Source organism: Balearica regulorum, chromosome 3, assembly GCF_011004875.1.
Source record: "Balearica regulorum gibbericeps isolate bBalReg1 chromosome 3, bBalReg1.pri, whole genome shotgun sequence".
NCBI classification, from domain to species: Eukaryota; Metazoa; Chordata; class Aves; order Gruiformes; family Gruidae; genus Balearica; species Balearica regulorum.
Window position 1 is genome coordinate 4386497 of NC_046186.1, and position 14672 is coordinate 4401168.

General features: G+C 46.3%; 1 protein-coding gene across 6 annotated transcripts; it reads left to right on the forward strand.

The window, feature by feature from the left end:
* Nucleotides 1-2424: 2424 nt before the first annotated feature.
* On the forward strand, nucleotides 2425-10542 carry LOC104642090 (interleukin-17F). 6 transcript variants are annotated; one of them, XM_075750410.1, is made up of 4 exons: nucleotides 2425-2900; nucleotides 3044-5950; nucleotides 9157-9401; nucleotides 10011-10542. In XM_075750410.1, exons 2-4 carry the CDS (start codon nucleotides 5903-5905, stop codon nucleotides 10246-10248), a joined length of 531 nt encoding a protein of 176 aa, XP_075606525.1. In that variant the 5' UTR covers nucleotides 2425-2900; nucleotides 3044-5902; the 3' UTR covers nucleotides 10249-10542. The 6 variants fall into 6 exon arrangements, with proteins under 6 accessions (XP_075606525.1, XP_075606526.1, XP_075606528.1 ...); XM_075750411.1 differs by having other exon boundaries at nucleotides 3101-5950; XM_075750413.1 differs by having other exon boundaries at nucleotides 2425-5954.
* The last annotated feature ends 4130 nt before the right edge of the window (nucleotides 10543-14672 follow it).

Below are 14672 nucleotides of genomic sequence, written 5' to 3' on the forward strand. Positions count from 1 at the left end.
AATTCTGGGAAATCTTGGAGGATGGATGCAGAAAACAAGAAAAAGATTAAAAAAAAAAAAAAAAGTGGGAGAAAGAAAAGGAGAAAACAGGAAAAGACATAGTTCCTAGAAAGCTTAAGGGACAGATAGTCAAGCAGAAATTGTACGCAGCAAAGCAATAGCAAAACTACAAAGTAAATCATGCCAAGCCAAACTATTGCTGTTCCTTAACAGGTAATGGGATTTGTGGTTAGGACATGAACTGTAGGTGTGTTTTATCTTGATGTTATTAAGCCTACATGCCTAAGTTGCACATAACTCTCTCATAAGCATGCTAAAAAAGTGGTCTAGAAATGAAATTATGAAGTCGGGGGTGAATATTTGCTTGGAAAAGACCTACTGAAAGAGTCGTTGTGGTATGGGGAGGATAAACAGCGCAGGATTCCCACAGGGGTTTGTCCTCGGTCCAGCAGTGGTCACCCCTTTGATTAGCAGGCTGGGTAAGGGAACAGAGTATCTTCCTACTAATGTTGGCAGGTGATGGTCGACTGAGGAGGGCCATGAGCATTCAAAAGACAAATTTGGAATTGAGGAAATAATATGAAATAAAGAATATCCAGTTCAATCAAGATGTGTATAAACCTTTGAACTCAAGTAGGGGAATCATCTGCCTTGGTCAGAGACTGGAGACTGATGGGGAGACAATAGTCCTTTAGGAAGAGACTTGTCACTGAGCAAGTAGATCACAAGCTAAACACGAGCCGGTAAATGTCATGTTGGTGTCCAGATCCCAGAATATTGGGATGTATACCATGTTGTACAGTCTGAAAGACATGGTGATTTCAAAGAAGAAATAAGCTTTTTTTCTTGGCCACAGAAGAGAATAATGAGTTTATTTATAACATGCAGATCTTCAGGAATAGGTTAGGCAATCACTGATCAGTCATGATTCAAGTAGAGGTGCTGCTACATTGGGGCTGAGCAAGAGGCCACAGATGCACTAAGCTCCTTTTCAAGATCCCTTCCAGCCTAATTTTCTGTAATACATGGGAGAAAATGGTGCACAGGGTATGAAAGTATATGATGTTTCTGTAGCCCTCTACTTTGCCTATGTGGTGCCATTCCAAAACACCGTAGGCTAAGAAGGGCTTGGAGCCAGGGCATCTGAAAGCAGAGGAGGCCAGCTACCTCTATGTCTCTGTGGCCTGACCTATGGAAGACTTACCAGGCAGCAGAGTACAGAGCGCGAATGCAAATGCAATCTACATCATCTAAGAAAGAGCCTGTACGTGACCGAGAGGTAGCTGGACTTTCCCCAGAATGGCCCTGATAACGTGCTGACAAATACTTACTTTGGTGGGAAAGAATCAGATAACAAAGCTGATCGCATCATTGTGACCAAGACCAGCACCTGACATTTTAGATGAATCCTGCAAAATAGGTGAGAGCATAAACCTCAGCTCTCACTGGGAAATGTACAGGCTCTACTGAGGGACATCAAGCTTGTTTTGAGATTGAAGATCATAGGTAATAAAAATTATGATTCAGGGAATCCAACTTGAGCAACCAAAGCGTGTAGTGTCATACGGTCCCTGTTGCCTCCTCCCAAGTCATGTCACTAATAATTTACCTGGTCTCATCCCTGCTGTGTTGGACAGGAGCCCCAGTTCTGGCCCTTGTTTTGGGTTGGGTCACCCAATACAGAGATTGTGTCCATCAGTGCTCTCGTGCATCACCCATCACCCAGCCCATGACCAGGGCTTGGTCATGCACCAGGCGTTTCCCTCGTGCCTTATTTAACACACTGCACTTTAGTATTGTATTTTTTAAGCCCTTAGTCCCCCCCACCTCTGCAGGGCTATTGATGCTAAGGATTAAATACCCTATTTATCTGCCTGCTGCGGGACAGCTGAGCACCCAGGCTGCAGGGATGACGGGTAAAATCCCACACACCAGCACCATCAGCGTCAACTAATCCCTGCCCCCCAACTCAACCCACAGCTCTGGCCAAAGTGTGAAGCCAAGCCAGGGGTTTCAGCCAAACATGAGGTTTGCCCATGTGTATTGGGTCTGGCTGAGATGGAGTTAATTCTCCCCGCAGCAGCCATCACAGCGCTGTGCTGTGTATCGGTAGTCAGCGAGGTGTTGGTAACACACCGGTGTTTTGGCTGCTGCTGAGCAGTGCCAGCACACACCAAGGCTTCTCTCCAACATTTCTTTTCCCCCCAGCAGCAGGCTGGAGGTGGGCAAGAGCTTGGGAGGGGACACAGCCAGGACAGCTGACCCAAACTGTCCAAAGGGATATTCCATACCATATGACGTCATGTTCAGCAATGAGAAGCTGAGAGATAGGGGGTGGGGGCATTCATTTTTTTTTACAACACTTTTCTTCCGTAGTAACGAGTATGCATACTGAAGCCCTACTTCCCAGGAAGCGGCCGGACATCGCCTGCTGATGGGAAGTAGAGAATGATCTTTCGCTTTTTTGCTTTTGCTACACTAACCTGCCTTTGTCTTGACCCATGAGTTTGGGGTTGTTTTTTCCATCTTAATTTTCTCCCCTCCCTGCCTTGCTGAGGAGGGGAGCGATAGAGCGCCTTGGTGGGCACCTGGCATCCAGCTGAGGTTAAACCACCACACCATGGCCCATAGAGGGAGCCCGGAGGTGCCGCCGGTCGAGCTGCGGTGGCTGTCGTGCTGGAGCAATGCACGCCGACAGCCCCGTGCAGAGGTTTCTGCTGCTGGTATCTGTGGCACGCTCAGCCAGCCATGTTTCCCCTCAAAATTTAGTCTTTCCAGTTGCTGTCTTTCGGCTGTGGTCTGCAACTTGGTCATGAGTCTTGTCGGTGTGATAAAGCGCTGTCAGCAAACCCCGCCGGGGGTAAGCACAGATGCGTACAGTCAGCCCTCTACATCAGAAGGTAGGTGATTTTATGGTGTCACATGTCATGAAGTGAAAAACCTGCGGTGGCCAGCGAGGCAGGAGTAAGCTGCTGGAGGTACGAGCCCTGCCCTGTGCTTGTGCTTCAGCTAACTTCAGCTCTGATATATTTATTTGGCCCAGGCATCTGGAGTTTCTGGGATTATGATTTCAGCCCCATTATCTCCTCTGCTGCTGCAGGCTACGGAAGGTCCTCTGATGCTCTTCAGCTGAGCTGGCTGAGATGCTGCCTGTTCTCATAACAGAAACCACGGTGGCTTGCTGGGATGCAGGCACCAATACTGGGTCAAATGGACCCCATCCATGGGACAGCGTGGTGGGGCAGAGGATGCTAGAGTAACATTGCTTCAAGATAAATCCTGTTAATTTATTACGATTACAGCCATATCTGGTCTCCTTACTCCATCCCGCATGGCAGGGCACCCTCATTCAAAGCAGAAAATGATCATGTCGTCGAATCCTGACTACCAGCTACGAATATTTGCTGAGACACAGCTGAGAAACGGTGCTTGCTTTGCCTAGTAGCAAAGTCAGTGAAATGCGGGTCACTGGTTTTTTAGGTTCAAAGGCATTTGAGTAGTTTTGGTTTCTGTCTGCTCCAGAGTTTTAATTCCATGTTTCCTTGGAGGTGGTACAGGTGGCTCGTGTGAGTTGTGGGAGCTGAAATGTCCAGAGGAGCTTAGAAGGATGTGGCATCCAAGCCCAACCTGAAATCAGGCATGTCTTATGTTACAAAAACCTGCAGCGTTATGAAAACCTTAACCTGAGTATGTAACAAATCCTGCAGTGCAAACAGTGGTTTTCTTTATAGTAACTCAAATGTAGAAGAGTTCTTGGTGAAATTAAAAATCTCTCCTTGATTTCTAAGTCCCCAACCCTGCTCCAAGCCCTTGCAATGTGGGAGTGAACTGCTTTTTGAGATAATGAGTATTTTCCTCCTGTATAATGATTCATATTAGGTGACCTCTTTTTGATCAACTTTTCAGCGAACTTCAACTCAAGCCAAGTTCAGTTGTAGGAAATTTCAGGTCAAAGAGGGAATCCCTTCTGAAGTTATAAGATGCTGAAGACAGCAAATGTGAGTGGAAAGTGGTGGTGAGGGCTAATAACCCAGTATTTAGCGTGATGATGTCATTGCTTCATCGCACATAACAGTTTCCACTTAACCCTGTACCTGCAAAATCTGTTGCCATTTCCATGGCAATACCCTTTTCCTTTCACTGTGAGCACTCAGGGGAAAAAAAAGGGTCAGCTTCTGGGCTATAAAAGTGGATTTCTGGTAATTCTACCCTCTCTTGGTCTTCCACATTCTGTATCTCAGTAGGTGCATTCGTGGATATATAGATAGTCAGAATAGGAACATGTGTCGCAAAATTCATATTACGTCAGGTGAACTTAGTAACCCGAAATATGAAAAAAAGACATGAGATGAGTGGCTGGTCTCTGAACCGTCAGTTGAATCAGCCCACAAAATCATGACAGCATCCTGCAGTGACATAAAGCATGAGTCTGTGGAGATTTCTGCCAGTATTATTCAAGAGAAGTGACCAGATTAGTCCCTTCTCATTTGAAAATGCCACAAATCTGTAGAGGCTTCTGGTTTTCTGGAGGACTGAAAATGCCGTGAAACCATTGATTTTCTGGAGGACCGAAGATGAATTTGTGTGAAGAGTCCTAGGCTCCTGTCCTCCTCTTCCAAATTGGCTACGTGGCTTTGGGAGCGGCCTCTCTAGGGGCTTTTCTCAGCAGAGAAGCTGATCAAACTGGTTACATGGTCCTTTTCTAGGGAAAAAAAAAAAGAAAAAAGAAAAAAAAACCCCTTTTACTCTCAAAGAGAGCTGCTGGTGCTTCTGGGGAAACGGCATATGCACTGGTCTTTCCCCTCCAGTTTGTGGCTGATCCTTGCTGGACCACAAACAGCAGAGTCCTTGCTCCTGCTTCCCCTTTTATTTTCATGCCTCTCTCCCCTAATTATAAAATGGGGGTGGTTAGCTTGTGTGATTAACAACTGTTATTTTCCACAAACACAAAGGAGCAGAAACAGGTGGAGGAACCCAAATAATGTATCGCCCCTAACCTGGCTCTTTCGGGGCTGTCCAAGGAGGATGGTCAACCCAAGTCCATATGTGAGACCCACCAGACAAGTCAATGGGGGAGGCTTTCCCTGCATCACCTCGCTCACTACAGGGATATGGACATCATGCTGGGAAGAGAATTTTGGGATTGTGAAAGACTTATGGGATGTTTAGGGGAAGCGTTGAAGTTGGGGAAAGGAAAGGATCGGGATGGATCAGTGAGGAACACACATAGGAAAATGAGAGGAGGGATGATAGGGGCTGGTCACACGTAAGTAGGATGGTGGTCAGCGTGCTTTGTCTGGCTGAGTTCTGTGCCTGATCACCCCCAGTGTGCCCTGTCTTCTTATTAAATCCTTTTCTTAGCTTTTTCCTTTTTTTTAAGTGCGATTTCACTCTCTATCCTAAATGCAAGTGCCACGAGGTCTAAGGGCTAGCAAGCGGGGTCCAGCGTGGGTGAGTACGTATGTCAGCATGGAAATGCTAAAGACATCAAACTGAACTAGCTCCAGGTATTGGAGCAACCGTAAGTCTGGGCAGGACGCTGGAGAGACCAGAGGGTCTGAAAATTGGGTGCTGGAGATCCTGGGAGGTCTAGACCAGCTCCTGGAGAGATTGTGAGATCTAGGGCTTGGCTACTGGTAAGGTCATAAGTCTGGAACAGCTGTTGGGGAGATCCACTGGTGTGTGTTTGTGTCTGTGCATGAAGCAATGGGGAGACTGGGGAATCCAGGGGCAGCTACTACAGAGATGGTCTAAGGCCAATAACTGCATCTTGTATGCGTGTATGTATATATATATATATATGAAAACACGTATGCACCTATTTTCCACTAACAGGCTTTCATCCTGGTCAGCCAGAGAGGGCAACAAGATGAGGCCATTGGTCCTGTTTGTGTTTTCTTGAATGATGTTTCTTGCCCTTGTTGATCCATGTGGCTGGACATCTGCATATGTATGTACGTTATACACATGTTGCATACGTGTGTGTAAGCGCCTATTGGGAATCCACGCTCAGCTTTGCTGCTGGAGGGACGTGGGAGCGTAGAGCTGTAGCAGGCTCACCTCCACTGGGTTTAAATTTAGGCCTACTGCATTTAGCAACGCTGAACAAGGACAGGATTACCTTCTCATCACTCTAATGGCTTAAATGTCTATTTTACTGAACAGGTGTCATACACTGACACAGTAGAGGAAAAAAGCACATTGGTAAAATCTTAAGGAGCAATTAATCCTATCCAGACTTTAGCTGCTAAATTCTTCCAAGCCCTTACATTGTACATGCTGAAGCTTTATAAACATTTGTGGTTTAATCAACTTCGGAGGGATTTGCACGGGATCATGAAAAGACACTCCCAGTTGCTTGCCAGGATACTGACTCCATGTGAGTTTGCTCCAATGCTCCTACGCTTCCAGGTGCCCCCACACCTCACCCCAAAATATAACATGTTGTTGTGCCATCACCATCTACAGCCACTGTGGTGGTGGTGGTGGAGATACAGCCCTTTCAGGCACTTGAAACTGAGAAACAAACTGTTTAAAAATAATTCATTTTTTCTCCAGCCCCCCTGGCACTCAGAGGAGACCTAGGCAAAATGCAGTACAGTATGGCCATGGAGATGGTCTGACACCTATGTCCAAGGAGTCCATCCAGGAGAAATATTACTTCAAGGTCCATCCAGTACACAAGGCCAGAGAAGGGGCAGGAAACCAGCACTTCTATGGCGTAGCTTAGGCAGGGGCTGGGGGCCCAAAGCGGAACTAAAATGGGTCTCCTGGTGATGGGCTGTGAAGGAAAACCCATGGTGATGCTGGTCAAGGCCAGTAAGGCCAGTTAGTGCCCTCAGGGCCCTTACAGAGCATGCATGAGTTTCAAAGAGTTCTCCAGAATATGTCAACACAGGATCTGAACAATGAGTGGGTAAGGCATCCCAGCTCCTAGTTCACTGAGGTCCTCCAGGAAGACTTAATGGTCCGAGGGCTGGAAAACCTCTCCTATGAAGACAGGCTGAGAGAGTTGGGCTTGTTCAGCTTGGAGAAGAAAAGACTCCGGAAAGACCTTATAGCAGCCTTCCAGTACCTAAAGGTGCCTAAAGGAAAGCTGGAGAGGGGCTGTTGACAAGGGCAGGGAGTGACAGGACAAGGAGAATGGCCTTAACTGAAAGAGGGGAGATTCAGATTAGATATTCGGAAGAAATTAGGTTAGAGATTAGGAACGTGGTGAGGCACTGGAACAGGTTGCCCAGAGAAGTTGTAGATGGCCGATCCCTGGCAGTGTTCAAGGCCAGGCTGGATGGAGCTTTGGGCAACGTGGTCTAGTGGAGGGTGTCCCTGTCCATGGCAGGGGGGTTGGAACTAGATGATCTTGAAGGTCCCTTCCAACCCAAACCAGTCTGTGATTCTATGATTCTTTGACATGATTCTATGACTTCCCCTGGGCATCTACTCTTCCCCTACATGGCCACTGCAGGACACAGGGATCCCTGAGATGAGGTAGGGGTGCAACTGAAGCAAAGGGAGGTTAAACTGTGAAGTCCTGTCCTCATTTTGAAACTGTTTTTGGGTGCTTGACTTTGCAGCTTGCTGATCTCTGCCATTTGGTTTGAGTGAGGCATGTGGAAGTGCATCCACAGATATGTTTTTGGTGAGAAGAAATTAGTATTAGAGAGGGCGGACGCAGGGGAAAATAAAAGCTGTCTGCACAACTTTTTTCTCTCCTTGTCATCCATTATCTCTTTATCTGCCTGAATAAACTGTATTGGCTGATTTGGGATTCTGATGACATAGTATATCTGCTCTCCCCTCTCTGGGGGCAGATGGAAGGAAGTGGGCTAGAAAATGAACTCTCAGCTACTAATCTCAGGTCAGGTAAACCAGCCATACGCTGCAATGGAAAGGATGGTGGTGGTTGAACTTCACAATAAAAAGGAGACAGACCACAACTGGCTTTGAGACACACACAGAGTGGAAGAGTTCTCAGAGAAGGAGAACTTTTGTGCTCTGTCACCGTGTGTGCCTGCCTAAAGCACCTGAGAGTTTGCCATGGCTTTTTCCAGCTATGCTGCAGTGGTAAGTACTTATATTTGGTATAAGCGTTAAGATATATTTGCTGCAAGAGAAAAAGCAGAATGCAGATCAGAGAATCATAGGTTTATAGAATCATAGAATGGTTTGGGTTGGAAGGGACCTCAAAGCCCATCCAGTTCTACCCCCTGCCATGGGCAGGGACACCCTCCACTAGACCAGGTTGCCCAAAGCCCCATCCAGCCTGGCCTTGAACACTGCCAGGGAGCCAGGGGCAGCCACAGCTTCTCTGGGCAACCTGTGCCAGGGCCTCAGCACCCTCACAGGGAAGGATTGCTGCCTCCCATCCCATCTCCATCTCCCCTCCTGCAGCTTCAGGCCATTCCCCTTGGCCTGTCCCTCCCTGCCCTTGGCACCAGCCCCTCTCCAGCTTTCCTGGAGCCCCTGCAGGGACTGGAAGGTGCTGTAAGGTCTTCCCGGAGCCTTCTCTTCTCCAGGCTGAACCAGCCCAACTCTCTCAGCCTGTCTTCATAGGAGAGGTGTTCCAGCCATCTTCGTGGCCTTCCGATAATGATGCTGTTATCCACGAGGAGCCGTTGCTAGTCTTAGTGGGAACTGAATGGAATGCTAACTCTATCTGTCCTGAGCTTTCTGTCCTGAGCTTTTGCAAGTGGGTTTGATGATTGAGTGACAAGGAGGCAATAGACTATCCATTATTTATCTGTAAGGGCAGCACTGCTGATGTGGGATCAGGAGAGACAGTCCTTTTCTCAGACTACATGCCATGAAAACTGCTGAAATGTCATTGCAAATGTCTGTGTATTTAAATTTCAACCTTGGTAGTATTTGCAGCACTGTCAACTCTTCTGATTTTCTTAACAGCTTTGCATTTATCTGCCTTCTTTTCCTAAAACCGTAGCTCCTAAAAATGGCCCAAGAATCTCAGATTTCATTGAGAAAAGGGTTATTTCCAGGAGATGGCTGCTGTGTGGCCAACCTTTCCTGTTCTGAGAAAGCATGTGACTTACTAGGTTTCTAAGCTTACGCTTTGATGGTCCAATCTAGTCAAGACTTGGCTCTCTGTCCTCTTTCTCTTTCTTGACTGAACTGAGCCAACGGCACCTTTCTCTCTCCCAGTTCAGATCACTTCTTTTGGTGCTGGTTCTAGCACTCACCGTAAGGACCTCACCGCATGGGAGGGTAGTTCATCCTCGACTCAGCAAGGATGGTGTCTCTGTGAGGCTTCGTGAAGCTTGCCTGAACCAAAAGGATCTCAAATTCCCTACAACGGTGAAAGTTGATGTTCGTATCAGCAATTCAGATCATGCCTTTACGATGGTCCATGATGTCAGGAACCGGTCTCTTGCCCCTTGGGATTACAGGTAACTGTTTAGTTGTTATCTAAATTGCAGTAGCTGTGCTACACAGATGTTTTTGGTGATGAACAATGGCTGGTTCTCAGCATATGCCTGGAGTCCTGTGAATATTGCAAATACTTCTTGACACACACTTTCATTTTGATGTTAGGTAAGATTTCTCCAAGAGAAACTGTTTGCAATGCAAGCAGAAATCATTGGAATGATTTCTAATCGTCTAGTCAATCTTCGTCAAATAATTATTCCTCTAGCAAAAGAAAAATGTCAGTACATTATAATTTTACATTTTCCTAACTGAAAGCAATTTTTGAATGCTGAAATTAGAAGAAAACCAAACAAAAATGAATAGTTCACTTGCGCTCAGTTCTGTATTTCACCCAGCTCCATTCCATTGATCAACTCCTAAACAATGATATGGCAGTATTACCCTCCCAAAATTGATTCCATTTCTAGGAAATAATTCAAAAAACATTGAGGATAGGGAAATTCTTTGGCCGTGTCTCATAGTAAGGATACACAGGTAAATAGTTTGGTGCTTCCATGGAGATCAATAAGAAGATCCTGCCAAACCACATCGTGCATGTGCATAAAACCCTTTTATGTCCTCATCCCCAGGCTCGACGAGGACCCCAACCGCTTCCCCCAGTTGATCGCTAATGCCGAGTGCCGCTTCTCCGGCTGCGTGGACCCCCTGGGGCAGGAGGACCACAGCCTCAACTCCATCCCCATCCAACAGGAGATCCTCGTCCTCCGACGGGAGAAGCGGGGCTGCCTGACAACCTACCGACTGGAGAAGCAAGTCATCACTGTGGGCTGCACGTGTGCCGTTCCAGTTGTCTACCACCAGTCTTAGGAGGGATTAGTGGGAGAGACAACATTGGGAAGAAGAAATGACTGACCCCTACCAACATCCCGTTGGAGAAATCCCACAGTCACCCACCTTGCATTTCAGGAATTCAACATGATATTTCCTTTCCAAATCTGAGCAAATTACCTCCTGAAAGTCCTGATTCTTGCTGTTGTTCATTTATGGATTTTAGAATGGGAATCACCAGTAGCTGGTGATGGAGGGGAGAGAGGAGGTTGGAGGAAAAGTTTTGTTAGTGACTCCAAGAAGAGAGGGAGTAAAGCAGTGCCTTTTTTTTTTTTTTTTTTTGCATTGCGGCTTGTATCAGTTTGGTGAATTATAGCTTCAGAAGTTGTCCTTGGCGATACATTGCCCTAATGTATACATGCCAACTAGCACTGGCAGAAAAAATTCCTCCTCCTGCACCTCCTCCCTCCCTTCTTCATCGCCTAGCCCCTTTTCATTCCCTGGTCATCACTGCTGGCTAGTGTAAATCTAACATGAGTGCCACCAGGCCCGATTCTCTTTGCACTCAGGTTTTGTGTCACTACTACTCCATGGGGAATAGTGGCTCACTTATTCCAGAGCAATTTGGGAGAAAATTGAACCCACTTGCATTGAGCGTTAAAACAGCAAAGAACTAATGAGTGGTTATATTTTTATTTATATATTCTATTTATGACTATATTTATGGATTTATATGTGCTCAGAGAATCCAAGAAATGATAAATATTTACCTGTATTTATTCAATAACTTATCTACTGAATAAAATTTGTATTTTATTTAAAACGATGTTGTTTTATGGTAGCTCAAAATGAAAGCAGACACAGAGAATGGGTTTGTGCTGCAGTAGCACTGAGAGATTTCAGCAAAGATCAGGCTTTTTCCTGGCGCAGTGACGTAAGTTAGAGGGAACGCAAGAGGACCTGCAGCCTGAATAGATGAAAAGATGCAAAGAAAAAAGGCTGAAAGTGGTGAAGTGAGGTTATACAGGCAGCGCTGGAGGAGTTGGCAGTGGCGCCAGGTTCTCTAGACCTTGGAGATGATCGCTAGGGATGGTGGGAAAAGACGTGGGAGACATCACATTGCAAGGCTGCAGCTGAAATTTGGGATGGTAGTCTAGCCTGGTTCATGTGAGCTGGGAAAGGCCTGTCCTAACCTCTTGCAGACAAGTTGTCATCCTTATAAGCAACCTTCTTCTCCACCAGCTGGATGGTTGGCTAGGCAGGAATGTGGGGAAATGTGCAAAGATGTCTTCATCTCACCGCTTTTTAACCAGCCAAATATTATGTGTTGGGCTCTTATGTGGTGGATGAGAATTTCTCCGCATCAAGCGAACAAGGGATAAACACCTCCAGGACAGGGTTACCTGCTGAGCTGAGGTGTCCTAACTCGGGAAAGGAGGAGTTGCCCTTTCTCTCCCTTAGGTACCAAAGGAGCACAGCCTAACAAGACTCATTATTTATTATTTTATCAGATTGCTGCACTGTTGGGTTTTTTTTTGACACTACACATATTTCATCCAGAGCTGAGCCAATTCTCAGACCTCTGACTTTGGTTTCTGCTGGTGGAAGTTTTAGGCCTGTATTTCCTTGTTCACCTGCATTTAAACCATGGTAAACCTGTATGCATGCATTCTTGTATTTCATTTTGGCTGCACAGAAGCGACTTTAAATTAGGTACACTTGGTGCAGGTAGACCCTGGGTTTCCTCCCCTGAGTAGGTGAGATGAGTCGTTGGGTCTAAATGACTCCTTTGGTGCTTGTTTGTCGAGTTGGGTATATTCCCTGCCCTGCAGGTCACTGGGAGCCAGTTCAACAAGCCACGGGTAGCCAGGTGGGGAAACCGTCTCATTCAGTTACAAGCGTTTGTACTCATTTGTGGCAGCAGCTGTTTCATTATGACCACCAAGCTCTTTTTGTGGTGGAGAGCAAACCCATGCAGGCGTCTTCTGTGCGCTCTTGTGTAACACCAGCCCTCCTCTTACAGTAACCGCTGACCAGGAAATCGCATGCTGCGCACCCTGGTTCCTACTCCTGACCTATTTCTCTCTCTCTCGATAAACCTAGCTCATGGGGTTGTTCTCACTTGTTTTGTGGGGAGAAAACTAGCCTACATTTCTCTCTCCAGACATAATTATTTGGGCATTCGCTTCGTGGCGGCTAAATGCGTGTAAGGTCCTGTGCTGATGCTCTTAAACATCCTTCAGCTTAGCTTAAGAGTTGTTTTAACTGGATGAATTATGAAGTAGCTAATTAAGAAAATGCAAAGGTAGCTAATTAAGGAAGTCTCACCCATGAGGTTTTGCAGCCAGTGCTATCAACAGCAAACCACACACCTCTCAGTAAGGCATGCACTAGTATGTGGGGATTGTTTCTAAATAAAATGAGCAACAAGGGTTATTTCCTTCTAATGGCATCATTCTTAGAGTGCAATTGGTTGTAAATATGAGTCTGGTTATTTTTTAAGTGCTGGCTTTTGTGATGAGGTAGGTGGTTGGCTTTCATTCCCAGCAATCTAAGAACACGGCAAATGAGTTTATGCTTCTTGTAAACAGCACAGTCATATTGCCACCAAAGGCAAGCACAGTTCACAGCTGAGGACCAGCCTTTGCTTGTTTTTGTTCCCCTTGCAGCAACAGACCCAGTCCCTGGATGCCCAGCTGGGCACCTCTGGCTCTGCAATGCAGTTTAGAGCAGCCCTCAGGGACTCGGTTGTTTTATGAGAAGGAGAAGACACAGCTATAGGTGTAGTAGCAGTCCCGCGGTGCCTTCTCTTAACCTGCTGGGCTAAGCAACCTATGGTCACAGGTTGGTACCTGAGTCTCATGGTCTTTCCTATTCCTTTCCTCTTCTGCTTGCCTCTCACTAACCTCCTTTGCCTCTGCCCTTGCTCACTCCTCCCCTTGGCTGTGCCTGTTCTGGCAGCTCAGACAGGGATCCTGTTGCGTAGCAGCTCTCGTGGGATGCTGGAGGGAGCATGCCGCAGAGACTCCTGCATTAGCATGGGCTGGGAGGCACAGCAGTGATGTGAACCTGGGTAGATGCACAGGAATTAAATATATAAAGAATGCAAAGGTTGAAACCTAAAAGGTTGAAACAACTCAAGAACTGTTCGTGTCTGAGTTTGGTAAGCCAAAGGAGCAATGGCTTGAAAATCCAAGAGTTGAGATGGCTTGTTGAGAGGTAGACCCAACAGGCAAAATTTTAAGGGGGTGAGCAATTTGCTGGTCAGTCCTGTGGGGATCTGTGGTTTGGTGCCAGTATGATGGGTATAGATGATGGGGTGGGTTTCTATATCAGAGTTCTGGCTGTCCTGGGAGATGACCTGACAGGTCAGACCAGAAACCTGCTCCCATGTCATCATCACAGGGTAAAATGTAATACTTGCCTTGGTCTCCTTCCCCTGCCTCCTTCCCCTTCTTCCTTGCTCTCTGATGTTATTTATAACCTTGTGCTTAAGAAGAGTCTAGGTGTGTGAGCCAAGTCTGCATCTCCTACAGCACTGTTACAATGCAGTGACAAAACCACATCTGCATAAAACGTCTGTCATCATTGCCTGGTACTGCTTGGCAGGCCCAGAGCTGTTGATGGTGATGGGACCATGTGCGGGGGCTGGCCTTCAGGAGCTGAGACTCCTGAGACCAGCCAGACTCAGCAGCAGAAACACACCACGCTTTCTGTCTTTGCTACTCACACAAATATTTTCCGTCTTCTAGGAGTGGAGAGTAGTATCAGCTTCAAGTCTTCCGCTCTTCAGATAAATCCATTCCTGCTTTCTGTGTAACTTTTCTTTTTCCATTTATTTATTTATTTTTCCTTCAGAAAGCTAACTTATTTTTTCCACCTTTTTCTGTAACTTCAACAAAAGATTAAAAACACATTTGATGCTCTTTGGGGGTCGCGGACTGAGTAGGCTCTACCCAAAATACTGTTTTTTGGGCCTAGCTTTCTATGAGTGAGTTCAGAGGTTTTACTAGTACAAAGTGTCACATTTCTGTTTTATCTGCATTCTTTGTAAGCACGATATGTTTGTTTCATGATCAAGGTTCCCTGTTCCAGTAAATGAATAGAGTTGGTTTATCTTCTCTCTAACTTACCCCTATAATTTTTGGGGGGTTTGCTTTTTATTTCAGGCTTCTGAAATCTGTACTTCTGGCCTCCTTCACGTCGTAAGGATTGCCAGACAGTTGAATCCGTATCATCTTTTACAAGCATCTAGTATCTGTCCAGCTTGCTTTGGTAACTGGCAATGATGAACACGGTTACCTGACCATTTGCTACACGAATCCATTCTCAATCTTCCCTTTCTGCTGGGTTTTACTCACAGGTTGCCACACAATCTGGCTGCTGAGCCACTGCTGCTCAGATTTTGGCAAACTGAACATGAAACTGAGACAAGGAGCAGTGCTGGACTGGAAACTTTTGTG